This window comes from Phocoena sinus, chromosome 1 (genome assembly GCF_008692025.1).
Source record: "Phocoena sinus isolate mPhoSin1 chromosome 1, mPhoSin1.pri, whole genome shotgun sequence".
Classification (NCBI taxonomy): Eukaryota; Metazoa; Chordata; class Mammalia; order Artiodactyla; family Phocoenidae; genus Phocoena; species Phocoena sinus.
Genome location: NC_045763.1, coordinates 36,150,368 through 36,168,524, shown reverse-complemented (window position 1 = coordinate 36,168,524; position 18,157 = coordinate 36,150,368). Strand labels below are relative to the sequence as shown.

The 18,157-nt window shown below is 43.0% G+C and overlaps 1 protein-coding gene across 6 annotated transcripts in view; it reads right to left on the bottom strand.

Annotated features, from left to right (window-relative positions):
• ST3GAL3 (ST3 beta-galactoside alpha-2,3-sialyltransferase 3) overlaps positions 1 to 18,157 on the bottom strand; it is a 224,679-nt gene that overhangs the window by 63,042 nt on the left and 143,480 nt on the right. For all 6 annotated transcript variants that reach the window (XM_032633218.1, XM_032633202.1, XM_032633211.1 and 3 more), the window contains one exon: positions 8,226 to 8,318. In XM_032633218.1, coding sequence (XP_032489109.1) covers positions 8,226 to 8,318 — 93 coding nt within the window. The remainder of the gene's footprint in view (positions 1 to 8,225; positions 8,319 to 18,157) is intronic.

Sequence of the window (18,157 nt, the reverse complement as noted above, 5' to 3'; positions counted from 1 at the left end):
ATGAGTTATGCTCTGACTTTTCCAAGATCACACATAGCCCATTAAGTGAGAAAGCTGTGAGAACTTTCTATCTCCAAATCTCATCTCTTTCCAATCTATCATATATTGGTACATGTCAAAATAATTATTTTTCTTCAGTAACTCTCTCCACTGAATGAGTGTCTCATCAACATTCCTCATTCCCTCAGACTCTCAATCTCCCAAGGGCAGAAATCAATATCCACTCATGAAACACGCATTAAGTGCCTATTAAGTGCTAAAGGTTCTGCTAAGTATTGGCAGCCATGAATAAGACCATGTCTCTATGCTAACAGGTACACAGCCTACTATGTGAGAAGAAACATCAATACATAATGACAAGTACCGTAACAGAGCTATGTGTGCAGCACTATAGCGGGACAGGTTGAGGAAGGAGTAACTGGGTGTGTGCAGAAACGGAGGTCAGGGAAGACTTCCTGTTCCATGAGACCGATAGATGAAAAGCCCTAATCCAATGTTTACAGCAGAGCAGATGCTCAATCAATTTGATTTCCCTTGGACCTCATGCCCCCTCCTCCCCATCCCTCTTGTTAGAGGACGATGTATCCAGGCAGGCAAGGAGGATTTCCCAGCAGACAGCGCAAAGGTGTGAGAGGGAGCAGGCTGGCTTCCCAGAGAAGCAGGACTCTGCACCCTGGATGGGCCAGCCCACCAGCACCCCTCCACTACCACTGCCTGCTCCCCAGTCTGTGCTCAGGAGTAGGAGGCAGTGACTGGGCGGGCTCAAGGAGGAGTGAGGCTTAGGGCCAGAGTGAGAATACCCTTCCCACAGCACTACGTAACGAGAGAGGAGAGAGAGAGAGAGGGATTTAAAGGCTTGTTTTTATTAGATCGGGTCAAAACGAACACGTCAAAAGAGCTGCCTAAGACCCCTTGTGTCAAAATATTATTACTACAAAAATCAAAATCCTGAATTTACTTACAACTTTTTGGTCAAAATATCCAGAAACACTAGTTACCCACGAGGAAAAAAATTAAACAATCCTAGATCCCAACACCAGGGATCACGCCTAACAGTAAAACCAAACCAAAACAATAAAAACTCATATGGATTAATAATTCAAATATAAATAATAAAGCTATAAAAGTACTGGATGGGGCTTCCCTGGTGGCACAGTGGTTGATAGTCCACCTGCCGATGCGGGGGACACGGGTTCGTGCCCCAGTCCGGGAAGATTCCACATGCCGCGGAGCGGCTGGGCCCGCGAGCCATGGCCGCTGAGCCTGCGCGTCTGGAGCCTGCGCTCCGCAACGGGAGAAAGTACTGGATGAAGATTAAACTACTATGTGTGTATATAAATTCAAAAACTGCTACAGAGGGCAATTTGCCAATAACTTTCAAAATTATAAACACACACAACTTTGGATCCATAAATATCACTTTATTCTAGATAATCTCACATGTGTGGGGAGTGTTGTGTAAAAGAGGTCATTCACTGAAGTAATATTTAGAGTAGTAAAAAATGGCAATTGCCTAACTGTCCATCAGTAGGGAACTGATGCAATAAACTATAGTTTAGTTCATGGAATGCTGTGTAAAGAAGGGACTTCTGCTTCCCACCATGATAGAATAACAGGGGTGGGATTTACCCTCCTACCTTCAACAACCAGAAAACAAGTCAAAATAGATGAAACAAGTCTTCGGACCAGTGCAGGGATGGGGAACCCAAATAGAGCCCAGTGATCTTCCTGAGTTGAAAAAAAGTGATCAAAGTGTAGGGAGGGCAAGAAGACTAGAATTTGTGGAGACTACCACAGAGGACAGAGATGCTCAGAATGCCCCAGAGATCTGCAAAGGGGTCCCCTCCGATCTTTGGCCAAGTACTGACCTGGGCGTATATGAGAGGAAATTCTGAGGCTGAGGAAAGGCCACCGGGAAGCGGTAGATCAAACAATTCCTGGTATTCATACAGGGCTGGGAATTGTTTGTATTCACAAAACAATTGTGGAAATAAATCAGGCAGAGTGGAAATGCCTCATAATGCACAAGGCATTGGGTCCAGTCCCCAGACAGGTACTGCGTTAGTTATGGGGATAGATTAGCCCTAGACAAACGGTTGCTCAACACCTGCACTAACAATGTTAAAAGCAAATCTCAAAGGGATACAACTGATTCCAAGTAACTTAACTACATGTCCAAGCAAAACTAGCACTATTTAAGAGAATATAACAAAATCTAGCACAGAAAAACATAAGTTTCACATTGTCTTGAATCTAATAAAAAATTACCAGGCAGGCATACAAAGAATCAGAAAAATATAGGCCATTAGCAGGAGAAAAATCAATCAATAGAAACCATCCCAGAAATGATACAGATGATGGAATTACCAGACAAGGATGTTTAAATAGCTATTCCAAATATATTCTCTATGTTCAGGAAGGTAGAAGAACACATGAACATAATAAAGAATAAAATGAAAGATATAAAAAGACCTAAATGGAACCACAGAGATTAAAAACACAATATCTGAAATGAAAACACACCAGATGGGATTAACAGCTGATCAGACACCACAAGAGAAATACCAGTGGATGTGAAAACATAGCAATATCAACTATCCAAAATGAAACACAAAGAGAAATAAGAAAGAATTGGGGGAAAAAAACACCTAGCATCAAACAAACCAGTTGGATGAATGGCTTAACATACATGTAATTGGAATCCTGGGAAGGATGATGGGCAGAAAATATATTTGAAAAAATAAGGACAAAATGCATCCAAATTTGATTAAAAAATAAACTGTAAACTATATTTATTTATTTATAAATAAATGCAAGCCAAGAATAATATAAAGAAAACCACAACAAACTGCATCATATCAAATTGCTGAGAACGAGCGATAAGGAGAAAAAATCTCAAAAAGCAGGCAGAGGAAAAGAGAAAATTGCATACGAAGTGAAAAAAGGTAAAGGGACTTCCCTGGTGGTCCAGTGCTTAAGAATCCAGCTTCCAATGCAGGGGATGTGGGTTCGATCCCTGGTCAGGGAACTAAGATCCAATATGCCAGAGGCAACTAAGTCCGCACACCACAACTAGAGAGAAGCCCCAACTAGAGAAGCCCACACGCCACAGCGAAGATTCCACATGCCGCAACTAAGCCCTGACGCAGACAAATAATAAAATAAAGTTTAAATGAATAAATAAGGTAAGAAGGACAGAAGACTTTCGTTAGAAACTATACAAGCCAAAAGAAAGTGAAGTTATATCTTTAAAGTACTGCATGTGTGTCAAATTGTCAACCTAGAATTGTATACACAGCCAAAAACAAACAAACTTTCGAAACTGAAGGTAAAATAGACTTTATCAGACAAACCAAAGCTGATAGACTTCATTGCCATAAGATCTTCCTCATAAGAAATGTTACAAGACGTTCTTCAAGCACAAGAAAAAGAACACCATATAGAAATATGTATCTAACACAAAGGAAGAAAGAGCAACAGTAAAACTAAGTTTGTGGGTGACTATAAAAGAGTTTTCAGGGACTTCCCTGGTGGTGTAGTGGATAAAAATCCGCCTACCAATGCAGCGGATATGGGTCCGATCCCTGGTCCAGGAAGATCCCACATGCTGCGGAGCAACTAAGTCCATGTGCCACAACTACTGAAGCCTGCAGGCCTAGAGTCCATGCACTGCAGTGAAGTGTAGCCCCGGCTCACCACAACTAGAGAAAGACCACGCGCAGCAACAAAGACCCAACGCAGCCAAAAAAAATTAAATCAAAAAGCAAAGGGAGAATGAAAACAAATCCGAGGGGGGAAAAAAAAAGACTTTTCATCCTAATTTTTAAAAACTTTTAAAATTTAAATTGTGGTAAAATACACATAACATAAAATTTATCATCTTAAACATTTTTAAGTGTACAGTGTACAATTCAGTAGTGTTAAGTACTTTCACATTGTTATGCACTCAATCTCCAGAATGCTTTTCATCTTGTAAAACTGAAACTGTCTATTAAATATCCATTAAACAGCAATTCCTCATTTCCCCTTGTCCCCAGCCTCTGGCAACCATTCTATTTTCTATCTCTGTGAGTCTGACTACCCTAGGTACCTCACATAAGTGAAATAAAACAGTATTGTCTTTCTATGACTGGCTTATTTCACTTAGTATAATGTCCTCAAGGTTCACCCACACCGTAGCATCTGTCAGAACTTCCCCTCTTTTTAAGGCTGAATAATATTCCATTCCATGTATATACCACATTTTATCTTTTCATCAGTTGACAGACTCTTGGATTGCTTTGGCTATTGTGAATAATGCTGCTATGAACATGGAGGTGCAAATACCTCTTTCAGACCCTGCTTTCATTTCTTTTGGGTATATACCCAAAAGTAGAATTGCTGGGTAATATAGTAATTCTACTTTCAGTTTTTTGAGGAACACCATACTGTTTTCCATAGTGGCTGCACCACCAATTTACATTGTCACCAGCAGTGCACAGGGTTCTGATTTCTCCACACCCTTGTCAACACTTGCTATTTTCTGCTTTTTTGATAGCAGCCACCCTAATGAGTGTGAGGTAGTATCTCACTGTGGTTTTTTTGTTTTGTTTTGTTTTGTTGGCTGTGTTGGGTCTTTGTTGCTGCCCGCCGGCTTTCTCTAGTTGCGGCGAGCGGGGGCTACTCTTGGTTAAGGTGCGCAGGCTTCTCACTGCAGTGGCTTCTCTTGTTGCAGAGCACAGACTCCAGGCACATGGGCTTCCGTAGTTGTGGCACATGGGCTCAGTAGTTGTGGCTCGCGGGCTCTAGAGCACAGGCTCAGTAGTTGTGGCACCCGGGCTTAGCTGCTCCGCGGCATGTGGGATATTCCTGGACCAGGGCTTGAACCCGTGTCCCTTGCATTGGCAGGCAGATTCTTAACCACTGCACCACCAGGGAAGTCCTCTCATTGTGGTTTGATTTGCATTTCCGCAGTGACTAATTATATTGAGCATTTTTTCATGTGCTTGTTGGCTATTTGTATATCATCTTAGGAGAAATGTCTATTTGAATCCTTCACCCATTTGTTGTTGTTGTTGAGTTGTAGGAGTTCTTTATATATTCTGGATATTAACACCACATCAGATACATGATGTGCAAATACCTTCTCCCATTCTGTAGGTTGCCCTTTCCTGCTCATTTTTAATTCACTTTAAATAATTAACTGTTTAAAACAAAAATAAATAAGGACAGTGTTGTGTGGGTTTATAAAACATCAATGTAAAATATGACAAAAAATAGCACAAAGGGCGGACGGGGAAATGGAGGTATACTGTTCTAAGGTTCATAAGCTCTAAGCGAAGTGCTATAATATTATTTAAAAGTAGATTATAAATCAACGATGTACATTGTAAGCTCTAGAATAATCATGAAAAACACAAAACAAAGAGGCATAGCTATTAAACCAACAGTTTTATTTTATGGTAAAATAAAACCATAAAACACACTCAATTAATCCAAAAGGAGGCAGGAAAAGAAAGGGAAAAAAGAAACTAGCAGAAAACTCATAGCAAGATGGTAAATTTAAGCCGAACCACACTGATGATTACATTAAATATAAACAGTATAAACATTCCAGTAAAAGGCAGGCATTGTCAGATTGGATTAAAAAAGCAAGACTCCATTATGTGTTGTCTGCAAGAAACCCTCTCTAATCATAAAGAAACAGATAGGTTAAATGTAAAAGGAGGGACTGCTGCCAACCACACCTCTAAGGTCCAACTTCTCTGATGCTCAAGGGTATAAACATACAAACTCCTTCTCCACCAGAAAATGTAAAAGAATAGAAAAACATATACCATGATGAAACTAACTTCTAAAAGGCTGGAGTGGTTATATTAATATCAAGGAAGATTTCAGAACAAGGATTATTACCAGTGAAAAAGGGACATTTCAGAAAAATGAAGGAATCTATTCAGCAAGGGGCTACAATCCTAAATGTGTATGCACTAAATGGCAGAGCTTCAAAATATATTGAAGCAAAAACTGATAAATGGAGAATTCAACATCCCTCTGTTAGTAACTGACCATATGTGGAATCTAAAAATAAAATGATACACTTAACCACTGTACCACCAGAGAAGTCCCAGGAAAGACTTCTTAGATAAAACATCAAAAGCAGGGCTTCCCTGGTAAGCCCTCTAAGCCTTCCCTTCCCCCTAAACCTACTAGAACAGCTAAAATTAAAAAGATTGATGTCAGGGATATAAAACAACTAAAACTCTTACACTTTGCTGGCAGGAAAGCAAAACGGTATAGTCACTTTGGAAAACAGTTTGGCAAATTCTTATGCAGTGAAGCATACATCCTTTACACAAACGTTTATGTTGGCTTTACTTATAACAGCTAAAAACTGGAATTAACCCAAATGTCTTTTGACTGTTGAATAGATAAACAACATACAATGTTATGCCCATACAATGGAATACTATTCAGCAACAAAAAGGAACAAGCAACTGCTACACACGTGTGTGAATCCCAAATGCATTACACTAAACAAAAGGGGCGGACTCAAAAGGCTACTATATGATCCATTTACATGACATTCTGGAAATACTACAGGGACAGCAGTTGCCAGGGCCTGGGGGTCAAGGGAGGGGTTAACTGCAAAGAAGCATGAAGGAACTTTTGGGGGTGATGTTGGACGTGTTCTATTAACTGTTACGGTGGTTGCACAAAGGTATTCTCAAAACTCATGCAACTATACTAATATGTAGATTTTACTGTATGTAAATTAAACCTCAACAAATCTTTAATAAAATTATGACACCTCCAAACAATTATATATTATGCAATCATTTAAAATATGAGATGAATCCATATATGCTGGTAATAGGATAAACTCTAAGACACATTGTTAGGAGTAAAAAGCAAGATACAGTACAATAAATACAGTATGTTCCTGTTTACGGTAATATTGGCTGTCTCTGGGATCTGGAGTGGGAACATATACCCTTTTGTACTGTTTGAGTTTTTTTTCCCCACATGCTTGTATTACTTTCAATTAGAAAACCCATACACAGGTCAAGGAAAACTCACAGGTGTCTGGCCCAGGGGCCTGAGCAATGTAGGTCTGAGAAAACCCACGCAAGAATATGGAACATGGTGCCAGGCACTGAAGAAGTGCTCAGTAAATAGCTGAGGGAAGCAAAACAGTGGAAGCACGTCAGAAGGCAGACCCCAGACAAAGGGATCTCTAACTGAACACCAGACATTCAGCCAGCAGAGCCTCCTGTTTTATACGAGGAGCTAAGCTTGGATTGCTGACATTAGGAAAGAAAAGGAGCATAAAATCCAAATACCCTGGATTTGCTTGTGGGCAAGCTATTTGTCAGCATTCCTTTGCAAGCACACCGTGTGCCCTAACCTCAGCCTTCTAAGGGATGGGGTGCATACCCTTCCCCCGTGAACACAGCCCACCCCAAGAGGCCACCCCTAGGGCTCCTCTGGTGGTCCGAGTGCTACATCCTGACTCCCAGAGGTCCAGAGCAGCCCCTCCTACATCCCCTCCAAGTCAGATAGTCCTATAACTCTCTGAAGGAACAAAACGACCCCAGGGGTCTCACTGCACTCGGACCACAGACAAGACGATCGCAGCACGTCAGGCTCTTTTCCACACCAAGGTTTCAGGAAAGAAAACCCGAAAGGAAGAGGCGGATAAGCAAGCAAGGCCTCTCAGTGGAATTGGGTGAAAGGATCTCCCAGGGTTTGGCACAGCTTCTTTCAGCAGCTCCTGTCAAGGAAATCAGGAACTCTAGAACGCCAGCCTCAGAAACTCCTCTTTACTTCCTGCTTTATTTGGCTTTGCCTCCCTGAAGCCAGGTAGTTGGTCCCAGCTTCCAAAAAAGGCTACGAGCTTCTGTGCTGTGGAGCACTGTCTGGCGGCCTCTGGATACCTGGCTTCCAAGGGGAACCACGTAGATTTTACCTCGTCTCTTTCCTCCACAGAAGCGAGCTGTGCTGGCAGGTACAAGCTCTGAGAGGAAGACGGGGGTAAGGTGTAGCAAGGGCCTAGAGTGGGACTGGAGTAGGAACCAACCAAAAGCAAAGTCCTTTCCAGGCACCCACCGACTCAAGGACACAGGAGGAAAGGTACCACAGAATCTCATTTTCTCAGAGGCACACCACTTGCCACACGGGGCAGGGTGTCTGAGTCCTGGGCCATGGACCAGGCTATCCAGGTGATGGGAAGAAACAGGAGCACTTACCGGGGGAAGATGGCAGTCATCAAGGCCGAAGCATAGCCAGGCTTGCAAGTTCCCTCTGAAAAGTTTGCATACTTGGTGGCTAACTCAGCAGGCCTATAGGAAGAGAAAGAGAGTCACGGCTTGCCAGGCACTGGGCAGTGGTTACTAGTTCATGAAGAGCTGTAGGTGTTTAAACCCTGAACAAAGCTTCACTCCCTACAATCAGCACTTCAGCCTCCTTTCCACACCAAGGTCCTGGAGGTGGGGGTAAGGGGGAGGAGCCAAGAACCCCTAAAGGAATAGGTAGATAAACAAGCAAGGCCCGGCAGTGGAAGTTGGTAAAAAGAGCTCACTGGGTTGTGCATAGATTCTTTGCAGTAAGCCAGATTCCACGGAAATCAGGAACTCCATCCAGGCTCCCCGACTGGGAGAGTAGAGCCTGGAGACCTAAGGAGAGAGCCGCCAGACTTTGATAAAGTCACAGGCACTGCCCTTTCAACCTTCCTGAATATGTCTACATGTCCAGCCTCATCTGCCTCTATTCTCTCCACACACACTATGATCCAGTCAGTGGGAACCACTCACAGTGCCCTGAATAGAGATCATATACATGTTGGGGCGTTTAGTTAAGGAGGCTCTCCTGCTCTCCTATCCTCTGTGCCTGGAATGTTCTTCCTTGTCCTTTTCCACCTGCCTATGCCTCCCGGTCCTTCACAACTCAGCTCAGATGTCAATTTCTCTGGGCATAATTCCCTGACCCCCAGATTGGGCCAAGTGTCTCCCTGCGCTCACTGTCCACCCCCTGCCACCCGCGTTACATGATTGCCCAGCACTCGCTGTACGGAACTGCAATCGTCGGTAGTATGTCTCCCTCACTGCACTGTAAATTCCCAAGGTCAGGGTCTGATTTAACCCTGTACCCACAGTTCTTTGCACAGAGATGGGCACACAGAAGACCCTTATGATTTTCTGAAGGAACAAAATGGCCCTGACAATCTCACTACACTTGGGACTGGACATAAGACAATCTCAGGAGCCCATAAGTCAGAAAGCACTGTTTTTCAGAAGGCTTGTGAGTTGTAGCCCTGGCTTTGCAGCTGTGTGGCTGTAGTGAAGTCACCTCATATCTCTGGGCTTCAGTGTCCATATGTGTTCAGTGTGCAGCTGGAGTCACAGCCCTGCCACCAAAACCCCTGCCCAGTGCAGTCTAGAGAAGACCACAGCGGAAGAACTAGACACATTCAGTGACTGCTGGGGCTGGAGGCCATGCGTGCTGGGGCACCTGAAGGAGCCCTGGCTCGTTGCCAGTTCCCAGTCCCAACCTCCCCAGTCTCCACCCTTGGGCCAGCTGCCAGCCCTCTGATGCCCAGCTGCTCTGCTGCGCTGGGGCCCTGTGGTGAGTCTTCCCTCAGGGCTGCCTTCTGCAGGGGTGGGGGCAGGGTGGGTCCAGGGTAGGGGAGGCTGGTGCTTATACAGGACAGCCAGAAACCATGATGCCACCGCCTATCATGCGTCATGTGTGATTCACTCAGTGCCCAGTTGAGCCTAGCCCAGGGCCTTACACAGAGTCACTGCTCACTGAATTTAGACAAACTCATCTACATCTATGTGCAATTTCTTCTAAAAAAATCTACACTTTTTTAGCTTTCCCTACCAATGAAATTTAAAGCCTGAAATGCAAATGTAAATGCTGAGCGACAAGCCGGAGTTGGGCCTTTACAGGCAGAAGAAAGTCAAGGGTTTAACAAGAGAAATTTACATGACAATATTTTCTTACATAAACAACTGTATTTCAGAAATGAAACATAAACTTCAGTGCAATTACTAAACCTACTGGAAGCTTTTGGACTAGGCACAGTGATGAAAACATTATAGATTTCTTCAATTACCCCTCTCAATAGCCAGGTGAGTAGGTGCTATTAATTATTAATTTACATACAAGCTCAGAAAGATGAAAAGACTTAGTCAAGATCATACAGCTAGTAAGTAGTGGATACTACGTGAAACTATTTCTCTCTAACACGAATGCAGGAGCTATTAATTAATTAATTTTTGGCTGTGTTGGGTCTTCGTTCCTGTGCAAGGGCTTTCTCTAGTCGCAGAGAGTGGGGGCCCCTTTTCATCTCAGTGCACAGGCCTCTCACTGTCGCGGCCTCTCTTGTTGTGGAGCACAGGCTCCAGACGCGCAGGCTCAGTAGTTGTGGCTCACGGGCCTAGTTGCTCCGGGACATGTGGGATCCTCCCAGACCAGGGCTCAAACCCGTGTCCCCTGCATTGGCACGCAGATTCTCAACCACTGCGCCACCAGGGAAGCCCAGGAGCTCTTAATATGGCACCGCCCTGGTGTGGATCACAGTCAGTGCCATCACAAAGGGAAGCACAGAGTCCAGGGACAGCACGAGTAGTCAGTGCAGTTGGAGGTGGGGTAGAGAAGCTCTCTGGAAGTGTGTAACAAGCAGTGAGGCATTATGAGTCCCTCATATCCTTGTCTCCAATCCCCCACCATCCGCTTACTTGCCTGGTACTGTGGGTTCCTATGGTCTTTCTGAATTCCAGAAAGTTTCACAAAGAAAAGGAAAGACGGATGGTGGTCGTCCCTTTAACATAGTGCATTGCAGAAATGCACGTAGAAATGCATGTACAACAGCAGACAAACCTTCAGCCACATCTTTCCTCTCTCTAGTGAACACCATCAACTTCTGGCAAAATGCTTCAAGAATCAGGGCTCTAGATGTGCAGCAATATGGATGGACCTGGAGGGTCTTATGCTAAGTGAAATAAGTCAGACAGAGAAAGACAAATACTGTATGATCTCACATATATGTGGAATCTAAAAAATACAACAAACTAGTGACTATAACAAAACAAGAAGTAGACTCACAGATATAGAGAACAAACTTGTGGTTGCCAGCAGGAAGGGTGGGGAGGGACAAAATATGGGTGGGAGAGTGGGAGGTACAAACCATGGGGTGTAAGACAGGCTCAAGGATGTACTATACAACATGGGGAATACAGCCAATGTTCCGTAATAACTGTAAATGGAAAGTAACCTTTAAAAAATGTATAAAAATTTTTTTAATTAAAAAAAAAGAATCGGGCTGTGGGATAGTCCAGGGTCTATGGACTCAGGTAATCCATAATGGAGAAGAAAGAGCACAGGCAAGATGGAACACAGGAAGCCAGAGCCCACCAGGAAAGGCTCTTCCCAGGCCAGTGCGGGGTAGTCAGATATTAAGGATGGAGCAGCTCTAAACCAAACCCCAAGCAACAGTAACTTCTAAAACATACAGCCCTGGGCATAGTGGGCCATGTCAAGTTATTACCAAATTAAAATGCCTTAGAAATGGCCTCCTGACTATCCCAGTGAGAGAAGAATAGGGGGAGTGTTGGGGATTCTGAGTCATACAGCAGGCTGGGACCTCTGGGGCAGTTAGCGGTCAAAACCACCAAGATTAACAGTCTCCAACTCCCTCGGGCCAGAATAGTTAGTTTCTCTAAGGCGCTCACACTCCAAATGCCAGGAGGCCCCCACAGATGTCTGATCAAATCATCCAGCCCTTGTTCTTCTCATACTCTGCAGCTGGCCTCTCATTTGGGGGAGATTTAGCATTTCGACCAGTAAGAGCACCATTGTCCTGCAAACGTGACTACCAAGCGCCTGGGGTGAAGAGTGTAAACCACTGCACTCTTAAAAGGAAATCCAGATGGAGAGGCTGGCACCTAAAAGAAGGAACCAGACTTCCACGCCTCTGCTTCACTCAGAAGCCCCAAGTTTAAGGAATCAGGTCAAACAACAGGTTGTAAATGGGAAGAATACAGGACCTGGAATTAGAAGCTTTCATAAGGGACACTGCAAGCTGCGTGACCTTGGGCAAGTGAAGGACAATCTGCTTCTCAGCTTCCTCATCTGCAAATGGGAACCACTCAGCTCTTAGAGATCTTGGAGGGTGTGGTGAAAAAGAACATTTGGAGGGGCTGGCTGTCCTCTAGAGCAGCACACAAGTACTTCGTGACAGGTGAGGTGGCGCAGCTTTCTAATGCTCAAGTTTGGATTCTGTCCTGGGGAGAGTCACTGAATGATTTCCAGTGGGAGAGTGCCCTGATCACCGTGTGCATTTTAAGGATCAACATTTGGGAGCTGAGGGGTAGCATGGCAAAAGGCTGAAAGAAGCAGTCCCTGAGGTAGAAAAATAATCAGGAGAGAGTGTGACGCCTCAGGTGCCAAAGGAATGAAGTGTCTCAAGAAGGGTACAGGGCCCAACTGCATCAAACACTGTGCTCGGCCTGGGAAGGTAGCCATAAGATTGACGGCTGTATTTGCCAACATGGAGGTTGCTCTTGACTTTGAGTAGAGCTGTTTCACTGGAGTGTGGGGGTGAAATGCTGCTTTCATCGGGTTTCAGAGAAAACAGAAGAATTGGAGCCAGGGAATAGAGACTACCATTTTTAGAAGTTTTGCTATAAAGAGAGACAGAGAAATGGGGCAATTGCTGGAGGGGAATTGCAGGGAAAGATTTTTCTGAGGTTAGGAAATTTTTCAGCATGCATATAAGCTGGTTAGAATAAGAGGAAAACTCAAGCATGATGCAACAGAAATGGGACAGTTGGAGAAATGTCCCCGAGAAGGTGAGAGAGGGAAAGGATCTACCACAAAAGTAGAAGGGTTGGCCTTAGCTCTGTCTACCCTGCCCTGCCCTGGCTAGTGACTACCTATTCATCTTGCAACATTCGGGTGAAGCACCACTTCCTTTGTGAAACTTTTCCTGATTGCTTCCCCTGCCAAGCAGAACCAACCTCTCCTGCCTGTGGACCCCATTTTACCTAGAGCTGACAGTCACCTGACCTTGCTCACTTGTCCCCACTCTCTCTCCCACCTCCTTCCCTTCCATCCTCTCACTCGTTCATTCATTCATTCACTCAACAGATATTTAGAGGCAACAGAGTCACTCTGCTTGGGTTTGTACCCTGGCTCCATCCCTTACTAGCTGGGCATGTTATTTAACTGCTCTGTGCCTTAATTTCCACATCTTTAAAGCTGGAATTATACTAATACCTCATAAAATTCTTGTGAGGATTATGTTGACAATACAATGTTTAGTACAAGCCTGGCACATAGTTCTCCCTCAGTACATGCTAACTGTAACAGTCTCGTTGTTGTTATGTGCCAGATGCTGGCCTGGGATTAGGGATACAGTGATGACTAGGACATAACTATGGCCTAGCACTTGTTACCCTGAAGAATAAACTGTCCACTTAGGGACTTCCCTGGTGGCGCAGTGGTTAAGAATCTGTCTGCCAATGCAGGGGACACGGGTTCGAGCCCTGGTCCGGGAAGATTCCCACACACCGCGGAACAACTAAACCCGTGCGCCACAACTACTGAGCCTGTGCTCTAGAGCCCGTGAGCCACAACTACTGAGCCCATGTGCCACAACTACTGAAGTCCGCGTGCCTAGAGCCTGCGCTCCACAACAAAGAGAAGCCGCGGCAATGAGAAGCCCGTGCACCGCAACAAAGAGTAGCCCCTGCTCACAGCAACTAGAGGAAGCAACCAAGACTGAACGCAGCAAAAAATAAATAAATTTATTAAAAAAAAAAGAAAGGAATAACTGTCCATTTAAACATCTTTCTCTCCCAGACCATGAAATCTGAGTATGGTGCCTAGCACAGAGTACCATGCATGGCACTGACTATATAAGTACCCAACAAAATGTTTTTTGGACTGAACTCAATTGGTTACCTTGACTTGGAAGGTTAATTGACAGGAAGTGTGGGTATGAGGTGGTGATGGCTGAAGAAAATGAAGAAAGGACTTTGAGGATTAGGACTGTATAGATCAGTGTTGTTGGGCATCTCGTGACCAATGGGCTAATTTCTAGAACCTCTCAGAAAAGACTGAACTTAGCCCCCTACTGTGCCCCCTCCCTCATTCCAGGTGCTAGTTTACTGGAAGCAGTTCAAGGAACTGGTTGCAAGAACAGAGTAAGACCATGTGTGTAACACCTAGCACACTGCCTCACAAACCATAGTTAACAAATATTAGCTTCTTTTAAAGCAAATATAGCAACTTAATCAAGGAAGCCAGTACAGTCGTGCTGGGAGGACCTGCATGATAAACACAGGTAAGAACTCTCAGCACAGAGTTCACCCCACCACTGCTTCTTCAGTTCTATCCTCTCTAACCTTCCTGATGAAGATGCACTTCTGCAATTACTAGAGGGATGCTTCTGGAATGACGACATGATTTGGGAAATGGCAGAAGCAGCTTAGGTTAGCTTTAGTAATCCTAGCTCGTCATTAAACATTTTCATTTTTTTTTTTCCTGAAATAGTCTTTATGTAAGAAAGGTTATTTAATACTGCCATAGAGCCTTTCAAGCTCCAAGATGGAAAGTTTTCTCCCTAAGGACAATTTCTGTCTCCTCTGACTGCCTGTCCCCCACGATTACAGGTCTGCTGGCTCTTCCTGAATTATCAACCGTCTCTTCATTCACCCACATCTGGGGTGTGCCAATACATCCTGCCCTGGGCATCACTGACCCTTTGCTCTTTGTGAACTCCACTGCAGACTTGGGCTTCTATACGGTTTTGCCTCACTTACAGTGATCTGTGATAAACATGGAGGCACTGTCTCATGTCTCTTGTACCACTTTAAGAGAAGAGGGACTGCTTGATTTGCGTGATCTGGAATTTGGGGTATTTCTCAGCTCTGGAGGCCCTGCCTTTCAGCTCTTGCTACTGGGCACCGCAGTATCTTCTCAACAAATCAGCCACTCTGCTCTTTGATCAGTGATTCTGGAGCTGACATTACTGCAGTTTATCTTTGTCTCCAGGACCTTGTAATTTACTTCATTTTGTCTGGGAGGATGCTCTCTAGTAAGCTCTTGCAAACGCTTTAGCCTGAGCTGTATATGCAATTCTCACCGAGACTTTCCACCAGGAATCTCTTGCAACTGCTCCAATTCAATTTTGTTTCTACATTTTATTAAAACACACACACACACACACACACACACACACACACACACACACACACACAGTTGACATAATTATCTAATGTAACTTTACAATAATCCTTTAAGGAGTACAGCCCTTAGACCTAGGCATGTGGGGCTAAAAGAGTCCAAGAGAAGCATGTGCTGGAAGATGTGCTATTCTCTGTTTACACTATAAAATTTCAAATGATAAAATTTGGTAGGGATTGCACTGACTCTGTACGTTGTTTTAGATACTATAAACATTTTAACAATATTAATTCTTCCAATCCATGAGTACAAAATATCATTCCATTTATTTGTGTCTTCTTCATTACCTTCATCAGTGTCTTATAGTTTCATTGTAAAAAGCCTTTCGCCTCCTAAGCTAAATTTATTCCAAGGTATTTTATTCTTTTTGCTGCAACTGTAAATGGGATTGTTTTCTTAATTTCTCTTTCTGATAGTTCATTATCAGTGTATAGAAACACAACTGATTTTAGTATATTGATTTCGTATCTTACAACTTTATTGAATTTTTAAAAATCATTCTAACAGGTTTTTTTTTTTGGTGGAATCTTTAGGATTTGCTATATATAATATTGTCACCTCTAAATACAGACAGTTTTACTTTTTCCTTTCCAAATTGGATGCCTTTTGTTTCTTTTTCTTTCTTAATTGCTTTGGCTAGGACTTCTGGTACTACAATGAATAAAAGTGGTGAGAGTGGCCATCTTTGTCTTGTTCCTGATCTTAGAGGAAAGACTCAGCTTTTTTACCATTGCGTATGACGTTATCTGTGGGTTTATCATATATGGCCTTTATTATGTTGAGGTACGTTTCCTTTATACCCACTTTGTTGAGAATTTTTATTATGAATGGATGTTGAATTTTGTCATATGCTTATTTTGTATCTACTGAGATGATCATATGATTTTTTTCTCTTCATTTTATTAATGTGGTTTATCACATTGATTGATCTATGGATGTTGCACCATCCTTGCATCCCAGGAATAAATCCCACTTGATCACAGTGTATGTTGAATTTTAATGTATTGTTGAATTCTGTTTGCTAAAATTTTGTTGAGCATTTTTGCATCTGTGTTCATCAAAGATATTGGCCTGTGATTTCCTTTTCTTGTAGTGCCTTTGTCTGGTTTTGGTATCAGGATAATGCTGGCCTCATAAAATGAGTTTGGAAGTGTTCCTTCCTCTTCTATGTTTTGGAAAATTTTGAGAAGGATTGGTATTTTTTCTTTAAATGTTTGGTAGAATTCACCATCCATCTGGTCCTGGACTTTTGTTTGTTGGGAGGTTTCTGACTACTGATTCAATCTCCTCACTAGTAATTTGTCTGTTTGGATTTTTATTTCTTCATGATTCAGTCTTGATAGTTTCAAATGGTAAATTTAACATGACGACAAACTAATTACAGTTCACATTTCCCCTTCATACTCTGGGTAAGACTTGCATTTGTGGTCATTGTCAGCAAAGCACAGTCACAACCTTTCAGAGTCACTGGAAGCCAGTATTTGTGGGCAGAATGAAGGATAAGGATAGTGTGGCATCAAGAGTAATGATGTAGGAATATTACTCAGCCATAAAAAGAAACGAAATTTGAGTTATCTGTAGTGAGGTGGATGGAACTAGAGACTGTCATGCAGAGTGAAGTAAGTCAGAAACAGAAAAACAAATACCGTATGCTAACACATATATATGGAACCTTAAAAAAAAAATAAAGGTTCGGAACAATCTAGGGGCAGGACAGGAATAAAGACGCAGACATAGAGAATGGACTTGAGGACACGGGGAGGGGGAAGGGTAAGCTGGGACGAAGTGAGAGAGTGGCATGGACACATATACACTACCAAATGTAAAATAGATAGCTAGTGGGAAGCAGCTGCATAGCACAGGGAGATCAGCCCTCTGCTTTGTGACCACCTAGAGGGGTGGGATAGGGAGGGTGGGAGGGAGAAGCAAGAGGGAGGAGATATGGGGATGTATGTATATGTATAGTGGATTCACTTTATTATACAGCAGAAACTAATACACCATTGTAAAGCAATTATACTCCAATAAAGATGCTAAAAAAAAAGAAGACTAATGATGTAACCAGCATGAAATAAAGGGTACTGGAGAACTGAAGGGACAAGAAGATCTATATTGTTTCTATAAAACAGGTTCCAGAAAGCCATGGCACTGTAAATAATAACAGTACTGCTACCTTTTTCTTATGGTGGGAGATGTGAAATTAGCCAGGAATCATGCACCTGACAATAAAAAAAACATGATGAGATGGTTCCTGAACCTGAACAGAAAGAAGGGATATCTGGATACTCTGAAGAAACTTCATGTGCACTGACTGGATAATATACACATACATAAGTATCTCTTCTTTCTCTATTGTTCTAAATCCTCATTAATAAGTCATTACATCTCACATGGACCCATCAACTTATTTATACAGCAGAGACCTTACAAAAATATTAGCCAGGACCCTGCACACCCTTGGAGCAGCCCTACTCTGGGGTAAGTATTATTATCATTTTTGACAAGAGAAACTGACTCTTAAAGCCATCCTTTATTCTCACCGAAGCCTTTGCTTTCTTTGGTAGAAAGATGAGTGGGCTTAAAGGTAAAAAGACTGGAGTTTAAGTAACTAGCTCTTTCACTTACTAGTTGTGTAACCTCAGGCATGAGATAATCGGTTCTCTTAACTCTTAAAATAGCTTTAATAAATACAGGACTGGTGGGAAGATCAAATGATTTCCTGCAACAATGTAGGACAGAACATTCTTTGAAAGGCTATACAAATGTCAGTAACTATTCCTACTGTTTTAATGTTTGACTTCCACTTTTTCTACTTCTAGACCACCTGAATTATCATCATAATTTCACTAATTTTTTTTTTTTTTTTTTTTTTGCGGTACGCGGGCCTCTCGCTGCCGCAGCCTCCCCCGTTGCTGAGCACAGGCTCCGG